The sequence below is a fragment of the Morone saxatilis genome, unplaced genomic scaffold (genome assembly GCF_004916995.1).
Source record: "Morone saxatilis isolate NCDOM2014 unplaced genomic scaffold, NCSU_SB_2.0 Contig7, whole genome shotgun sequence".
Classification (NCBI taxonomy): Eukaryota; Metazoa; Chordata; class Actinopteri; family Moronidae; genus Morone; species Morone saxatilis.
In genome coordinates this window covers 13,674,896-13,691,893 of record NW_023340246.1, presented here as the reverse complement: position 1 = coordinate 13,691,893, position 16,998 = coordinate 13,674,896, and the positions used below count along the sequence as shown (strand labels likewise).

The following is a 16,998-nucleotide window of genomic DNA, read 5'->3' as shown; positions in this document are numbered from 1 at the left end:
GATTTGAGCGACTTTGACAAGGTCCAAATTCTGACGGCTAGACGGCTGGGTCAGAGCAGCTCTTGTGGAGTGTTCCTGGTCTGCAGTGGTCAATACCTATCAAAAGTAGCCCAAGGCAGGAAAAGTGGTGAACCGACGACAGGGTCGTGGGTGGCCAGGCCTTATTGATGCACATGGGGAGTGAAGGCTGGCCTGTGTGGTCTAATCCAACAGACGCTACTGTACTTTAAAATGCTCAAAAAGTCAATGCTGGTTCTGATAAAAAAGAACACAGTGCATCACGGTTTGTTTGCGTATGTGGCTGAATTAGTGTATATAGGTGTCTATGTATTGTAGTGTAGGAGTTTTTTGGTTGTGACGTTGATCTCGTTTTGTGTCGGGGGATGGTTGTATGCTTATGTATAGTATGGTGCGGCAAAAAACAACACAAAACAAAAACACCGGAGAGAGGAGTGATGGAAACACATGTACATGCATACATATGCTTTGTGTCTCTCTTGCACTATAAAGACGATGGATGAAACAACAAGAATGCATGTTCAGCTTGATGCAATTAAATGCAATAAGCCCACAATAAATATAACATTTGTGACATACTTACAACTTACAATGTTTGCTTTGAGGTTGTGTCATGGCAACCTTAATCCCTATCGCCACCCTGCAGCATCTTTGATATTATCAATCTCTACTCTACCTACCCAAATGCTTCTTACTCTATCATTCGATTTGTGTTTTTATTTAACCTTTAAGTTTTATTTTAACAAGTGAAAAATCCACCTGCACAGTAAAATAATACAAGTAAGTTAATAGTTTCTTAATCAATGTAACTCTAACATGCTCTATTACTTCTTGGTTTAAGATACAGACACTGATTTCTAGAGTCTTTCTTAAAACAAGTGGATTTTTAATGGCAGGTTGAAAGATATCTTCTGCAATAGCACATTTTATTATACTTATTTTAATAAAAAGTAATAATGTGATGGATAAAAAACTGAGAACTGTAGACAGAAATAATTTTATAAGAAAGAAATTTTTGCAGTGCCCATAGAGCAATTCTGGATCATTTTAATTATCATCCTGGACCCCAGGATGATAATCATTAGGTTTGGTAAGGCAGCCTTTATTTTTTTTTTCTTTTCCCTGGGCTGCCAGTGACATGCATGATGAGCGTTAGCCCTGGCCTGTGCCTTGCCCTTGGACCCCTATTCCAAATTGCAAAACTAATGAGGGTAGGCAGGAAAATCCAGGGAGAAACCACAACCTACTCGACCTATAACCCTAACCAAAATCATCCAAAAGCCAAAACAACAGCAGCACAAATGCTGTGGAATTGAAGCTCTTTTTACACTCTACTTCCAAATGCCAAACTGAAACTACCACAGGTTTAGATGGGGTGTCAAAACCAAATTACCAAATTATAAATCCGTCACTGCTCTAGTACAGATACAGTAAAAGGGAATCAGTATAGAGCTCATGTTTGTCTGATTATAAATGGTCAGAGAGAGCACAGCAGATGGTTAAGCAGGCAGGCGGCCTCTTTAGAAAAGCTGGTGTCTCCTTTTCTGCTAACATAATGTGTAGATTGAAAAGATAATGATTAGACATGCTCTACAAGATGTGCAGTATTTTTAGTGCAGCCAAGAAGAGACTGTCCTGTACCTTTCAGCAACTTTGGACATCTTCATACGGTGACGGTCTAGCTGGGTGTTCAGAAATATGATCTGAAAGAGATGATGACAGGAGTGAGTGTTTTTTTTTTGGTTTGGTAAGAGAACAGCAAATTTAAATGGTCTAGTAGGTGCCTTGAATTTTCTGAAATATCAGTGTATGATTGCAGCAAAGTACCTTGGTATTACTGTAATTAACAAACAAGACAATGTTTGAATTGCTTGACAGCCTCATTGATAATGTTACTGCTACTGTTCCTCATAATTAAGACCCATTTTCTAATAGGATAGTCGTATCCTCTCGTTTTTGGTTTGTCAGTCTTGTCTGCCATTGTTGTTTTTTGGTGAAAATCAATCACCCTTTGTGACACAGTGACAAAGTGTAAAACACAGTGTAGAGGCTGTCATTCTCTCTAGTGCTTCTGTGGCAATGAAATCAAATGCTGGTAAAGTAAATATACAGTGCAGTACAAATATAGAGTATTTTTTATTTTTTATTCTTCAACAATGCACAAAATTTTGACAGATTTTTACCTCTTTCTCCACATCCTCCTTGGTGCCTTTCCTGCAGTGGTGCGAGGGAGTGTGTATGGGAGACTGAGACTGTGTTCCCTCCTCCACCAAACCATATACTGACTGGGATGTTTGAACATGATGAGAGAGGAGAAGTGGGAGACGTAATAGAGAGAAAGAATGTGCACTTTTGTACTTCTGTACTTTTAATAACATTTAAAGTGTTTTTCCATGTGTATTTCTGTTTAATCACATACCAGTAAGTGAAGGTTTTCTAAAACTACTTGAATATTCAAAACCTTGGACAAACTTAATCTTCAAGGACGTAAAGAAATAATATCAAAAGCATCACATCCTTGTCGCTGGAGCTTATACCTTTTTAACTCTATGAGGGTTCTTCATGCGTCTACATTTCCTGATGTCCATTTCTGTTGTGTTAACACATCCAGGCTGTAGAAAACATGAGCAAAGAAAAACAATTATTAGTCAACACTAGTGATTTTAAGTCTAAGATTTCAGGATATCTCTGCCTTATTTCACAGTAAATCCAAGAGAGCTGTGGAAAAGAGACGGTATTTGGATGTAAGATGAGGTAGGCAGCTACAATCTCACATGCACACACAGAGGCTTACCACAGGTCTATGGACGTCCCAGAAGGCTCTCTCCTGACTGTCAAGGATCTTTCTCTCGGTTTTATCCTTTTTCCTGTCGATCCTGCAGATGAGATCAGTGTGAGAAATACAGCACACAGCTTTCCTGGCATCAGCATTAGATATGGTAGTTGAATCAGGATGGGAGGATAAGAAGGAGAGAGGTAGTGTGGAGATTATACAGTCTATATGTCCATCAGTTTTTAACGATACTGAAGCAAATGTGCTCACAGGTTTAGCATTGTCCCTGCACCTGTCTCTGCACCATCTCTTCTGTTTGCTCTGACAAATCTACAGCAAGGGCATCATTCCTGATCATTTGGGGCTTCAAACCTGCATCCACTACAATGTCTTTACTTGGAAATGTGGGCTACATACATCGTAATAAATGGCACAAACAATGAAATCTGCTACCATAATTTTACCAATAGCAGCTAAACACATTTATTCAAGTACAGTACATCATAAACATACTATATTGAGTTTTTAACTGGTTATGAAAATGTTTAATACTGATGCCTCTATATGACCTGCATAAGCATATGAAACCATTAATGAGAAGGTTATTTCTATGTAGTTCATTCCTGCCACTGACTCATATTCCCCTTGAAATCAATGAAACAAGCAAAAAGAAACACTACTGTTTTTGTCCACAGGGTCCCCCAGAATCAACAAGAGTGAAAGCTCCTTGTAGGGACTATTTTAATTACATACTGCTTTATACTTTTTGTCCTTTATAGTTCATTACATTTATTTGACTGGTATAGGTTCTAGTATCAACATATATTTAATATCTAATCAAATATTTGTCATAAACTACCCAACGGTGGTAAGAAATTAGCCATAACCTTGACCAGTAAACTTGTATTTACACACGAAAGCGTCAATAATAATATTCTAATATAATGTGTAGTAATTTAACATGTAAAGAGGCCAGAGTACTTTTAGTTTTGATACAGACTAATACTTACTTACACAAGATACCTCTATATAATCTAATGTAATCCAGTACAACAGCTCTGCCACATATTCTTAAACTTATGATGGTCATATATTCTACCACATATATATACCTCTCAATATAAATAAACATAAAGTTAAATGAATGCCTCTGTGATTATCTTGATTATTATCTGTAATAGTAAAATGCATGGATTTTGGATTATAATAGATTTTACAGGTGTACCCAATAGTGACCACTAAGTGTATATCTTTATGTTAGGAGTATTGATGTTTACATATTCATATAAAAGGAACCTTTAACCTATATATCAAGATCACGTTCCCTCGACAAAAGAACGATTCTGTGAGACCACCAGCTTTTTGGAAACGTTGTTCACACAAATCAGAAAAAATTAAAAAAGAAACATTTTTAATTGTGGGTTGCAGGTGTCCACTCACACAGTACAGATCATGCAGGGCCTAATATAAGTGTTCTCACTTTAACATGTTACTACCCCTTCATCCACATTCAGTGTATATCTTATAGATAAATCAAATCCTTTTGGTAAAGGCAGCTCTATCTTCCCTTCCTTTATCCCTCTTCTGTCTCCATTTTCCAATTTCCATATGTTCCAAAAGCACACCGTCCATCATCGCAGGTTCAACAAAATTGATTTATCATGTCATCTACTTCAAAAACATAAAGCAGTAGACCTAAAGTGCCCCGATAACACTGGATAGGTAATGTTGTAGGAAATCCCATTACAGGAGGGTTAATGGAGTCTGTCAGAAATACTCACTGCTCATGATATAGGAGGTCACATTGAGATTGTATTGTATTGTTTATATTTTACCTTAGGTGTGACTGACATCACTACGTGAACTGTAGTTTCATGTGTTACCTTGGCAACCAAGCACACTTACTTGACCTGGGCCTCAGCCTGCATGTAGATAAACTCCCACTTCCTGGCAAAGGCTCTCTGCAGCCTGGCTAGGTTTTCCTGTTAGAGAGAAGATAAAGACACAGAGACATCGCCACGGTAAAAATTAATATTAAAACTAAAACAAATTTAATCTTAAAGATATTAAACAGTTTTACTCTGTTCTGAGACTTAATTTAGATATCATCTTGTCACAGACACACCTAAATCTGAACTTTAACAGGTTGTGTTTTTCTGCCCCAAGCTTGACACACAGATCAATACTGAGAAGTAACAGCTTAGAGGAACAGTCCAACACTCACCGCCTCATAATCTGCCAGCTCCAGCCTGGTCTTATTTTGCATGGTTCGCTTGCACAGGTAGATAGCTGAGAGATAGAGAGAGACAGAGAGGATCAAAGACTGGGATTTATCAGTATACACATTCTGCTCTTGCCATTCATCCATTCATCCATGCATATTTCATCTCTTATGTACCTGCCTCACCTCTCCTCACCTCCCGTGATATGAGAGTATAATCAGTTTCAGAGGACGCCTGTCCACCTATCTGTTGCTTTAGGATTATGAGGTGGAGTGTGAAGAGGCGCTGAGCCTTAAACTCCAGCAGTGGCTACCTCTGTGACAGGATGAGGGGCAGGAAATGGACTGGTGATTGACTAATCCTGTCTAGTGGTCTTGTCTAAAGCGGGGGGTAAAAGTAGTGCTACAGTACAGTACATAACTCAGTAGGAGGTCATTTGTATTTATATTCCGGTATAACATGATATATACTGTTTACACTGCCAGATCAAGTTGTATTATTAAGTAATTTTGAAGGCCATTATATCAATATACTAAATTAAGATGTATTTAAATATTTAAGATTATTTCCATGTCAAATGTGAGCATGAATTAAAGGTGTAACCCATATTTTTATTAAATAAAACCACATTTTATAATATATGGTATAACTTTTTTAGCCATATATATATATATATATATTTGTTAGTGGCAGAGTCCACCTTTCTAATTCCATTTAAATTGCCTTCACTCTTCCTCAGAATTTATTTTTTCCAAAATGTAAAACCTGCGTGATCAAATATATAGAGGGAGGCAGTTCCATAATCTCGGCCCAGCTAAAAAGCATATTCAACGAACAACTGTCCGGGATGGACAACAAATGCTTATCAGATTACCTCAGCCTTTTAGGAGGACAGTGGTGATGTGAAATTCACTAAGATATGCTGAGCTATAAAAAGAAAAGTAAAATCTTGTAGTCAACTCAAAATTTCACTGGTAATCAGTGCAATGATCTGAGTTAATTAGCACATGTGCTGCCGCATTTTGCACCAGCTGAAGGCATGACACAGTAGTCTGACTGACTACTAAACAACATATAGTGCATTACAATAATACAGGCAAGAAGAAATAAATCTATGGATTATTGTCTTGATATCTTTTGAAGAAACATATGCTTGACCTTGCTTAAGCCTCTAAGATTGTAAAAAGACAATTTAACAGCAGTATTTATTTGTTTATCAAATTTAATATCAGAGTTACATAATATGTCAAGATTCTTAGCATAGGGGTGGACATTGAAAGCTAAATTTTTGATCTTAGAAAAAAACTGAAGTTTTGAAATTGGTCTATAGTTGTTTGGATCTGTGCGGTCAAGGTGAGGGTTTTTGATTAGTGGCCGCATGATTGCATGTTTTAAAAATGCTTGGCCAGAAATAAGAGATATAATTATAATAGACACAATAGAGGGGCCTATGGTGTCAAATCCCTCTTTCAGGACCAGGAGAGAAACAGGTTAAAGTGTGTAAGAGGAGGGGTTTAAATTGTTGATTGTGATTGACTTGATGAACGTTAGACATCCTGTAAGTACCTGTAAAAATACAGTTGAGACACTGATACTGATCAACATCTGACATAACATTGTTGTCTTGTTGTGCCATGCAATACTTGTATTTCCATTTAAATACTATTCTCAGACTTTTCAATGTATCCCTTTAAGACTCTTACCATAGTCTGTGTTCTCAGGCTCCCAACAGTTGGACGGCCAGAAATATGGCGCCTGACGGGAAATCCAAGTGAAAAGGTGAGAATCAAAAGATTTCCATCAACCAGTGGAGAGTCAAAACTATGCAGAAAAATGTATACTTTCAAAACTTTCTGACAAAAACTGAGTGATGACAATGACCTTTACGAGATAGTTGTTTTGCCTCTAAGACACAGCAGTACACATGATTGCCTTGCACCACTATGTGAGCAATTAAAATATTTTTATTATCATCAGGCTTGAACGGATTCAGAACAGCTGACTCCTGAAACTTTTTCACTAGTAAGAAGCATCCTGGGGTGTTGCAGAGCCGTGGGAGTACTGCAGCAACACAATAAAACAAGAAGCGATGAAAGCTGCAAAATAAACAATGGGAAAGCAGAACAATAAAGCCAGCAGGCAAAGAACAGATGCTGATAGGATTGTTATTTGACATAGCTCGCAGGGTATTGAATCAAAGTTTTAAAACCATCTTTAGTTGTTTAAATGAGGGGAAATTTTACATGGTGTTAATTGTTTTGATTTTCCTTCTCTGTGTTCCTCTTTGTCCTGCACTTAATTTGCCCGGAAAATGAAATGCTAATGAATGGTGATTATCTTCATGAAGTTTTTCCGTTATGGGAAACAGCCCTCCGCCTCCTCCTCCCCCTGCTCCTCCCTCCTCGTGTCTTCTCTGCCACTTCACTTTGAAGGAGGAGAACCAAGGTCAAAGAACGGTAATGTGCACTGCCGTCTGCTTTAATTAAACTGCTCTGGTGGAGATTCAGCCCTCCAACAAGACACAGTGAATAGGAAGGAAGAAGATGCTGCACAGAGATCATTCTAATCTCGCCATGTGCCGCCTTGCCGTTTCCCCACTGAGGAATGTGAAAACATTGTTTCCTATTTTTAATTAGGAAATTCAGGATAAAACAGTTTGGCATAATTCATCTGTGGCTTTAATGCCACTGTCTTATCTGTGAACAGTGAAGGAAGAGTAATATGTCAGCACACTTTTCTTTCCCTTTTGTCCCTTGATGAGACTCTAATTCTACTACACTACTCTACTACACCATATCTCTCTGGTAGCCACCCACTCAGCTCGAACCAAGACCTCCTTCCCTCACTCGCTTGATGAATATTTTAACAGATCACCATTCATTTTTAATAGGGTCACAGGATTCCAACACAGTACTGAAGAAGCTGTAGACAGCGGACAGGGCCTTTTGTCATCAAGATCAAGATTGGTGTGTTGTAATTCTATAACAGAACAAGTAATCTTGAACAGCTGATTGGGGTCTTTATGAAAGCAAGTGCCCCCACAATCAGATTAACCTTGCTGGACTTTTCAGTATCTCTCACAGTAATGCAGGATGAAGAAGGGATTAGTTTGAGCTTAGGTCTGTTTCAAAAGGCACAGGGCAATTTGCATTTATTGGAGAGAAAAAAAAGAAACTTTCGTTTTTTATACACTATAAGTGCAAAATTCCAAAAGTCACATTGTAATGGAAATTGTAGTGGATTTTTGGTCATTTATCATGCTACTGCCTAAAATGTCCTAGACCCACATCCCCACATGACTTAAATATGTCATTAAGTGCTTGCTCATGGTATGAACTGTTGGGTGGAAAGTGGTGGAACACTGCTAGCTAAAAACAGATTTGTTCTATACTGGTATATCAGTGTTCCTTAAAACATGCTGAATCAATACATTGAATACTGTTGGAATACCTTTAATATTGCACTGTAATGTAAATTTCCTATTTTGAGCTATAATGCAATCCAGCAGATGTCTTGCCAATTTTAATCTGCTGTCATAAAATGGAGAACTAGAAACTTCTCACATCTCTAAGCAATGGCATCATGTAAGTAAAGGCAGGTATAAAGATGTTTCAAAATCAATGTGTTGGCTTTCTTGGAAACATTTGATATTCTACTCAATACTAGGTGACAAGAGAGAGGTTCAACAAAGCATCAATTGTCTATTTCAGCATTCTCAACAGACCCTAAACCTGACTATGACCCTACTTTTAAAACAGACCCCACCTTAAAGTCAACTATCACATAAAGGCACATTCTCACAGAACTCACTTGATTGCATGCTGAGTATCAGTTATTATATCAAATAGTGAACATGATCTATTGTTACTAAAAGTAGCCACTTTTACTGTAACGTGTCTTTATCATCACTTGATGCTCCTGCTCACCTGAAAGCGGTAAAAAGTGCCGTCGTCTTTGAGGGAGAGGACATGGTCTGAGATAGGGAAGAAGTATCCCTGAGCTGCGATGAGACTTCCGATGTGCATGGCCTCAGCTGTGAAAGGAGTACAGATCAAAACGGGTTCCTCACCACTCTCACTCACTTATCATTTGTGATGTGATACCTACTTGTACAAATCAAGTCAGCAATATCTTATGTATGTGGAAAATTTGGAGAAAAGCCACAAATGTACCATCTTTGTGTCATTGAATGTGATACTTTAGCTGCATTACAAGTTTCTGATAACATTTTACCCTGGATTTACACAGCCTTTTGTATCCTTTTGAATTTAAATTGGATATCAGCTATAGGATTCAGCTTTGACGTAATTTGACTGGGGATGTAACATGGATGACTCAATGACTGACTCAGTGTCCAGGCTGTGGGCTAATGTACCAACAATAAACACTGCTCTCCCACCACCATGCGTCAGGTCAGGTCAACTTAACCAAAAATCCATAACAAAAACTTGCCAGTATTCTTTGTTAAAACCAGAGTTTTCATATTTTCTTCCTCACTCTGGCTTGTTTTGGCACTGGATTTACCAGTATTAACTTGTGAAAACTTAATTTCTTAATGTGTCATGGGAGGCTGTGGCTATTAACAGGGTAATTATATTAAGCACAAATCTATTATTTTTCAAACCGTACCTGGATCCTCGATAGACAGGTTCTTCATCAGCCACTGTACAATATCTGCACCTGAATCAGATCAGACAGAGAAAAGACAAATTACTATTATATAGTGTATGGTCACAAAGAAACACTGGTTTCCTATTATGTACTCCCTTCAAATAAACTAAAAATAAACATAAAAAAACTAAAGGAAATCACACGAGATGATAGATGTAAAAATTGCACTAAAAATTAAGTGTAATGGAAGATTTTGTTAACGTTAAATGCACAGTGGAAAATATGTCTGACATGGCTCAGGCAAGCAATCATGTTCACATGTTCAAGGCAATGAATTAAAGTTTTATCCACATTGCATTTACTCATATTCCCCGACTTCCTTCCTCACTCTCTGACATATCTGATGAATCCTGTGTTTCCCCAGAAGGAAATTGGAAACACCAGACGAAAACCTCTAACTGGAGGCAAACTCCTTAATTAAGCCATTAAGGATTTTTAACACTGTGGGAAACATTTTGATAATGTAAGTACACAACTCAACACAATATATAACATAGGTCTTGTGTTTTTAGATATTTTAATGCGGAAATGTCACATTCAAACTAATTTAGATGCAGAAGAAAAATAAGAGTTATAAATTAATATTAATTAATTAAGAAATAACCTACTTCGTCTAAAGCAGTGTTCTTGAAAAATAAATACTTTAATAATGTCAAATGATGTCACACCACTGGCACTTGGCAGAGAGATATTTAGAGAACAGACATAATTTCATGTGATTCGTATGATAGGTAAACATACTGAACTAAAAAGCTTTTTTTTGCGGTGGAGATAGAGTATCATCTCATCTGTGCTTCCCCTCTGATTTCTGAGTCCCGAGGGAGGCTGTGTTTAATCCTTCATCATTCATTAGTTTCCTGGCCCTCGGCACTCAGCTGCAAACCTTTGAGCTGCTGATCTGCACATCTATCCGCTGCTGTAGTAATTGTGTTTATTGATACGCTCATGCTTTTGGCATTTTGGGGTAATGCATTTTCCATAAGTGCAAAGACTCCGGAAAAAAAAAGAAGAAGAATGTTAATAGCTTTTCTTTGTTTCCATCATTTGTTTGGATTGTGTCCAAACCTCCCACTGAGGCTCCAGTCTGTTAAAGCGATTTAGATTATCAATCGAAGCAACTACAGCCAGCAGGCAAAGTAGCTGACTTCAATTTCTACCTATCAGGTACAACTGGATAATAATGTTTTTATCATTCTATGTTAAGTGTTTATTTACGATTGAGTATGTTTTCCTTGTGATTCACATCAATACAGTTCCACACATTGACATCTACAGTTCAAGCTCTACTGAAGCAGTCAGAGGTTGATTGCCTTGCTTAAGGGCACCTTGACAGTAGGAGGACAGCATTACTCATTCAGTTTCCGTACTCTCTTTTCCAAACACTTAATCATATGTTGTCCTCCCACTTTCCGTCCAGCTATTTAGCTATTCTCCAGTAATCCACTGCTGAAGAAACAGAGTAGTGGCCTCGACAGAACCAGAATGAAATGCAGCTACAACACATTATTGTATTTTGAGCTTTTGGCTCTATTGCCATTGCCATTCACAGCCACTGGGCTCTTTGCGTAACCCAAAACTGAATGCTATAAGTTGAAATCAATCCTGTGTGGGACTGTTGTTTAAAAAAAACTATTTTATGTATAAAATTCTGACAAAAGATTTTGCAGATATGCTTTACCTTGCAGCTCCATAATTTCCAAATGATGAGGAACAGGAAACTAATTCCTGTAATTAAACAGAAATTTTCCTTCGAAGAAAATCTTCCTTTAAGCCTTTATTCTCCCTAATTTGGATTTGTATGTTTACTTGTACAAATTATTCACAATTTCTTTTAAATTATTTCAAATTATTTCACAAATACATGTTCAGCTGACTTGTAAATGAACGCTGTCTCTAGTTTACTGATAATTAGTACCAAATAACATAGTTCTATGCAGGAAACTTCCTTGGAGAGGATTGGGAAATTATGGACCTGTAAAATAAAGCATTACCAATTATGCAAGTTGAAAAGAAGTGGATATCTAACTATACCTACAACATTGGTTGTTTGTTCGATATGCAAAGCTGCTCATATGAGTATTTGATGACAAACCCACAGACAAAATAAAGAGCATTTAAACATATTTCTGCTCATTGTTTTGGTTTTGTGTCAACTTTCTCTGCTTGATGTGAAAATGAGTAACTGTTTGCTGACATGTTCATCATAATATAAGTTGAGTTAAATTAATGCAATGCAACAACACATGTTTACATTTTTCTGATACAGACCTCTAATGGTTGTAGAAAAAAATACTGTCTCTAAAGGAGCAAAGGAAGATGTAGTGTGATATTGTTAGGCAGCAAAATAGTGATTGACCTTGTGTCAAGTGGAAGAGTCATTTCATTTTTACCATGGCCACAATCAAATCTTAACCATAGTGGTGGCAGATCCGAAAACACAGGAATCATTCTGCTACGGTAGACTCGCAGATAGGGATGTCAGATGAGAAAATGCTCATATGGGTCACTTTGGAAGGCGGTGAGAAACAACATATAGTTTGTAGTTCTTACCTGTAACAACACTGGGGATTTTGGTCATGAAACTTTTGACAGTTCTGATGGGCACACCCTCTGTCTCATCCTGGATTTGAGTGATGATGTCTTCAATCTGCAGAGGAACAGAGACAGACAGGGAAGAGGAGATACAGTTAAATCAAGATGGATAGTATTTAAACTTTAATACTATCCATTTGAGGCAAGGCATAATTGAAGGAATGATTAAATGTGACATATTCAGTATATCAATAAACCATCACCACATTTCTGCCAGTTTCTACTCTGCATTTTATATTTGCCATGTGTCTTATTTAGGGGGTCTGCCTACTTCAAAGTTTCCAGTTTAGCTTGAAATGGTGCATCATTGGTAGAACTAATTTTTCCAAGATGTGATTATAATATGGTAAATCATCTTTAGACCATCTAATTTAGGGAAGAAGATCAGAGTTCAGCTCACTTTACTTCAGCTTAGGAAGAAGACACCTTCAAAAGGTAACCCTTATAAAGAGGTTGTCTAATTTGATCCCTATATTAAGGATATCTAAAAAACTGCTACAACAGCATAAAATGGGAGGAAAATCACAATCCTGAATCACATTAGAACATAAGCAGGAGATGAGGTTCAGCACAATAGGTGCCTATAACCTATTATCATAACTGTACAGATGTTAAATAAAACACATTGCCCACTTTACACTGTAGTAATCAGATTAGAGCATGAATAAGTGTTGTTTTGATTACAATGCTGACACCCCATCTCTACACAGCTGCTTTTTTTGCATCAGAGAGTGGGAAGTGAGAAGTTGGTCGCTTTGGAGACCGCTAACGCGAAACTACCACACAACTCAGCAGCTATATATAACCTCGGAATCAAATCCAAGAACAGAGAGGTAGAGAGAACAGAGATAGAGGTGGCTGCATATGTTTTAGACCATTAAAGCGATCACATTAAAGAAGTGCTAAAAAAAAGACAACAGTAGAAAATACCATATGTGCAAACTCACAGTCATGCATGCACAGATCTCTATATGGAGGAACACTTTCAGCTTCCTGTGCTTCTAACACATACAGGTTATATTACTGCAGATATGTTTTTCTGACCCTTTTAACTTTATGAGTATATTTATAACGTGTGAGCTAGCTGTCAGTGGAGCACAATTCAGCGGGCACCCACGCTGGGTCAAAGATTACATGAGTACTTCCACAACAGACTCATACAGACTCTACTTAATGTACAGTGCTTTAAATATACAGAACTTACAATACATTCTGTACCGCACAAATCTTGCAAGATCTCTTGAAATTATCAAACATTGTGATATTACACATACATGCAAAACACTGTTAGTTTTGCTTTGCTACTATATTTTTTGCTTGTATAAGCAGCAGATGCTTCATACTTGTAATATTATTGTGAATACAAACATAAAAACATGTATTCATTTAGCGAGGTGGAAGCTCAGGGAGAAAATGCAGGGTGAGCTGGCAGTAAACCTGCTACAGAAGAGAAAAATTCAGCTGCTTCATAAGAACAAAAAGACCAAAGGAGCAAAAGCATCATATTAGTTGTGGGCTGTGTATTTTGCATGCCTCAGCTAGTTAAATATGCTGTTTTCCCTGCACACTAACTCTCAGAGCATGACCATCAGTAGTTCCTTGAAAATATCACAATTGGGCAATGTGGTTTGTTTATTGATAACCTTATATTTGAAAACAAAACTGAGTACTAGACGTAAATAATCATCATCATTGTCCCTGACACTGAAAATTGGAGACTTAGGACTACACAAAGGCCCCTAAGAACTAAATAATAAAAGCAGACAATCAGTAAATATATAGAGCAAACATAAGGTCGTACCGAAACCATTCCCCTTTGAGATGTTTTCTATCTCTACATTAACCTCTTGTAGTCATAGTTATCCACACATGCTTCTATATACAGTATCTACCAAGTTTTGGCCACTTAAAGGAATCGATCAGCACACACTTATTTGCTAACTTTTCATGAGAGGGCATCAGTCTAAGGATTGATACCCTCTCTCATGTCTGTAAATTAAGTATGTTGCTGGGGCCGGAATATAAATTACCTTAGTATAAAGACTGGAAACAGGGGTGGGGGACAACTTGTTTGGCGCTTTTCCACCTCTAAAGCTAACTAATTAACACGTTATGTCTTGTTTGTTTAACCCAAGTAGAAATATAAAAACAAGCTATGATTTTACAGAGAATTGTGATCTTGGTGGGGTCAGTGACTTCCTGGAGTCTCTGCAGCGATAACAACTTGCTGTGCCAGGCCAAGAAATAATTACAGCATGTAGCTCCTCGTTAAACCACAACTTGTCATCTTTATTTCTGTTTGAGTTCAGTTTTGGACAGAACCATCCTAGTTGTTTCCCCCTTGCTCACAGTCGTAAAGCTAAGTTAAGGTAATCGACTCCCGGCCTTATGGAAGAATGAAAGTGGAATCAATCTTTCTCAAAAGGCAGTAAGTCTCAAAATGTTGACCACAAGTCTGGGGGTGATGTTGGGAGCAGAATGAACAGTTTAGCCCAGGTATCAGCAAAGTGCATTACTCAAGGACACTAACATGCAAATATTAAAGAAAGGTTACACAAAAAACCTTACATCTCATTCACCTTCCAAGAAAAGATATCCCCAGCCAGTAAGAAGATTAAAACTGACAAGCCTCCTGCTTTTACTTCCTTGGAAAATCAGACTGCTGTCACCCTCTTCCCCTCTCTCGTTGAAAGAAACAGATCCTGGCTGCCTGCCATAAGCAAGGGCAGAGGCAGCTTCGGGCTGCACGTCAGAATCAATATAATAATACGATTCTAACAAGACCTTGATGGTGTGTTGAGACAGCTGGTCAAATGACTTTAATGGCTTCCGCTGTCATGAACAATTCACTCCTGCCCCACCAATCAAAATGGATATTCACAAAAGGTTTATTGCAAGTTAGAACAGCCATCAACCCCAGATGGTAGGAAAAGATGCCAAGATTGCATCCTGTAGGTCTGAAGATAAAATATGCTACAATTTATAATCCAGAAAAAATACAGGAAAGTGAAATTTAAAAAGTTGAGTCGTAGCTGCATTAGATTAGTCAAAGTCTTTAGTATGAAACCAACAGCTTTACATAAGTATATGTTGGATTATTAGCACGGATTACATTATCACCACAGCAGCTGTCAAAGATACAATCAAAAATAACTTAGGGAGCATCAAAAAGTGTACCTGAAATGATCAGTTGTCTAAGTGGTGTGGATTCAAATACAGATTGAGTATTTCTCTCTGAGGTACAGATCACACAGCCCCAACCCCTACTGAAACACACTCTCCTGTCAGTGACTGGATCAAACCAACAATCAGCTTTGTTTCAGCTTCTATTCTCATCGTCTGCGCTTCTAAACCAGTGGTTCTCAAACTGAGGGAGCACAGTGTCATGGTGGGGACAGCACACCACTATTGGGGACAGCACACCACCATTGGGGACATATGGAGAGTATTTAAAGTTAAATAACGAAGAAACATAACCATTATTATTGTGGTAGCACTTTACAATACAGCTCTGTACTAACATGGTAATAGTGGGTAATAGTTTTATAAGAAATAGGTAATAATTAAGTAATAACAAAATATACTATTACTAAATAGGTTTGCATCGTTGCTATCTTTAAATTGAATTGAATTGAAAGCCTTTATTGTCATTGTACACAGTACAATGAGATTTGAGAGCAGCTCCGTAAAAGTGCACACATAATTATCATGATATACATACATAATATAATATTGGACGATGTGCATGGGACTAGGAGGGGTGTGAGGCAGCTTGGTTTCAGCTTCACTATTTTACTCATAGCGATCTGCGCTTGTCTAAAACCAGTGCCGTTCTCAACTGAGGGCAGCACAGTGTCATGGTGGGGACAGCACAGCAGCTGTAGGTGAGCACCACGCCAATTTGGGGCTGAGCATGTTTTATGAATTATTTAAGAGTGTGTATTTAAGTCAGAGAAGGTACTATAACCAGTAGTATGTTTGTTGTATAATTTGTGGTAGCATAACATTTATTTACAATACAGCTCTGTAAGTGCTTCAGAACGAGTGGGGGTGTGGTTGAGGATGTTCAGTTTTATAAGAAATAGATATAGAGAGGTAGATATAAGTATTAAAATATCACGTTGTGTTTGATTTGTTAGCTGTTAAAAGAGTTCAATGGTTTGGCTGGTTTTTTGCTGCATCGCTGTTGATTGGCTTATCGTTTGATGAAATTGTATTGAAAATTTTAGATATGAGTTGCCTGTTGTGTATTGTGTTGTTGAGTGCAGTGTAGTTACGCTGTGATGTGTGAGTATGTTGGAGAGCAGCTGTCCTTGTATAAGTAGTGCACACATTGTGATGTTGTGTGTATACCTTAGCTGAGGTACTTTATTTAAAGTCTGATTCACTGCAGTTGCGAGCATTCTAAGTGCAAGTTTGAAATTTAGATTGAGTATGGTGACAGCTTTTGGGGAAGAAGCTATCCCTGAGTCTGTTTTGTTCTTGGCCCGTATTTGGACCTGAAGCGCTGCCTGAAGGGCGACAGGTAAGAGGTGGGAAGCCGGGGTGGGTGGTGTCCCTCAAGATGTTTCTGGCCCTGCTAGACAACGGAGTTGTAGATGGCAGTCAAAATAAGCAAGCGGCACGCCGAGGGAGTTTTTGTGCGCGTGTTGTGTCACCCTCAGATGCCCAGTCGTTCTGTCCCTCCGCTGCAGCTGGAGTGCAACTGCCGACACGGGGCCC

General features: G+C 38.1%; 1 protein-coding gene across 1 annotated transcript in view; it reads right to left on the bottom strand.

The window, feature by feature from the left end:
• The window catches only part of rgs6 (regulator of G protein signaling 6), an 80,441-nt gene that overhangs the window by 10,956 nt on the left and 52,487 nt on the right, over nt 1–16,998 (bottom strand). Inside the window, exons 2-11 of the mRNA XM_035678789.1 lie at nt 12,235–12,331; nt 9,643–9,693; nt 8,940–9,046; nt 6,717–6,768; nt 5,016–5,080; nt 4,697–4,773; nt 2,813–2,894; nt 2,556–2,630; nt 2,202–2,303; nt 1,660–1,721 (exon numbers count right to left, since the gene is read on the bottom strand). Coding sequence (XP_035534682.1) covers nt 1,660–1,721; nt 2,202–2,303; nt 2,556–2,630; nt 2,813–2,894; nt 4,697–4,773; nt 5,016–5,080; nt 6,717–6,768; nt 8,940–9,046; nt 9,643–9,693; nt 12,235–12,331 — 770 coding nt within the window. The remainder of the gene's footprint in view (nt 1–1,659; nt 1,722–2,201; nt 2,304–2,555; nt 2,631–2,812; nt 2,895–4,696; nt 4,774–5,015; nt 5,081–6,716; nt 6,769–8,939; nt 9,047–9,642; nt 9,694–12,234; nt 12,332–16,998) is intronic.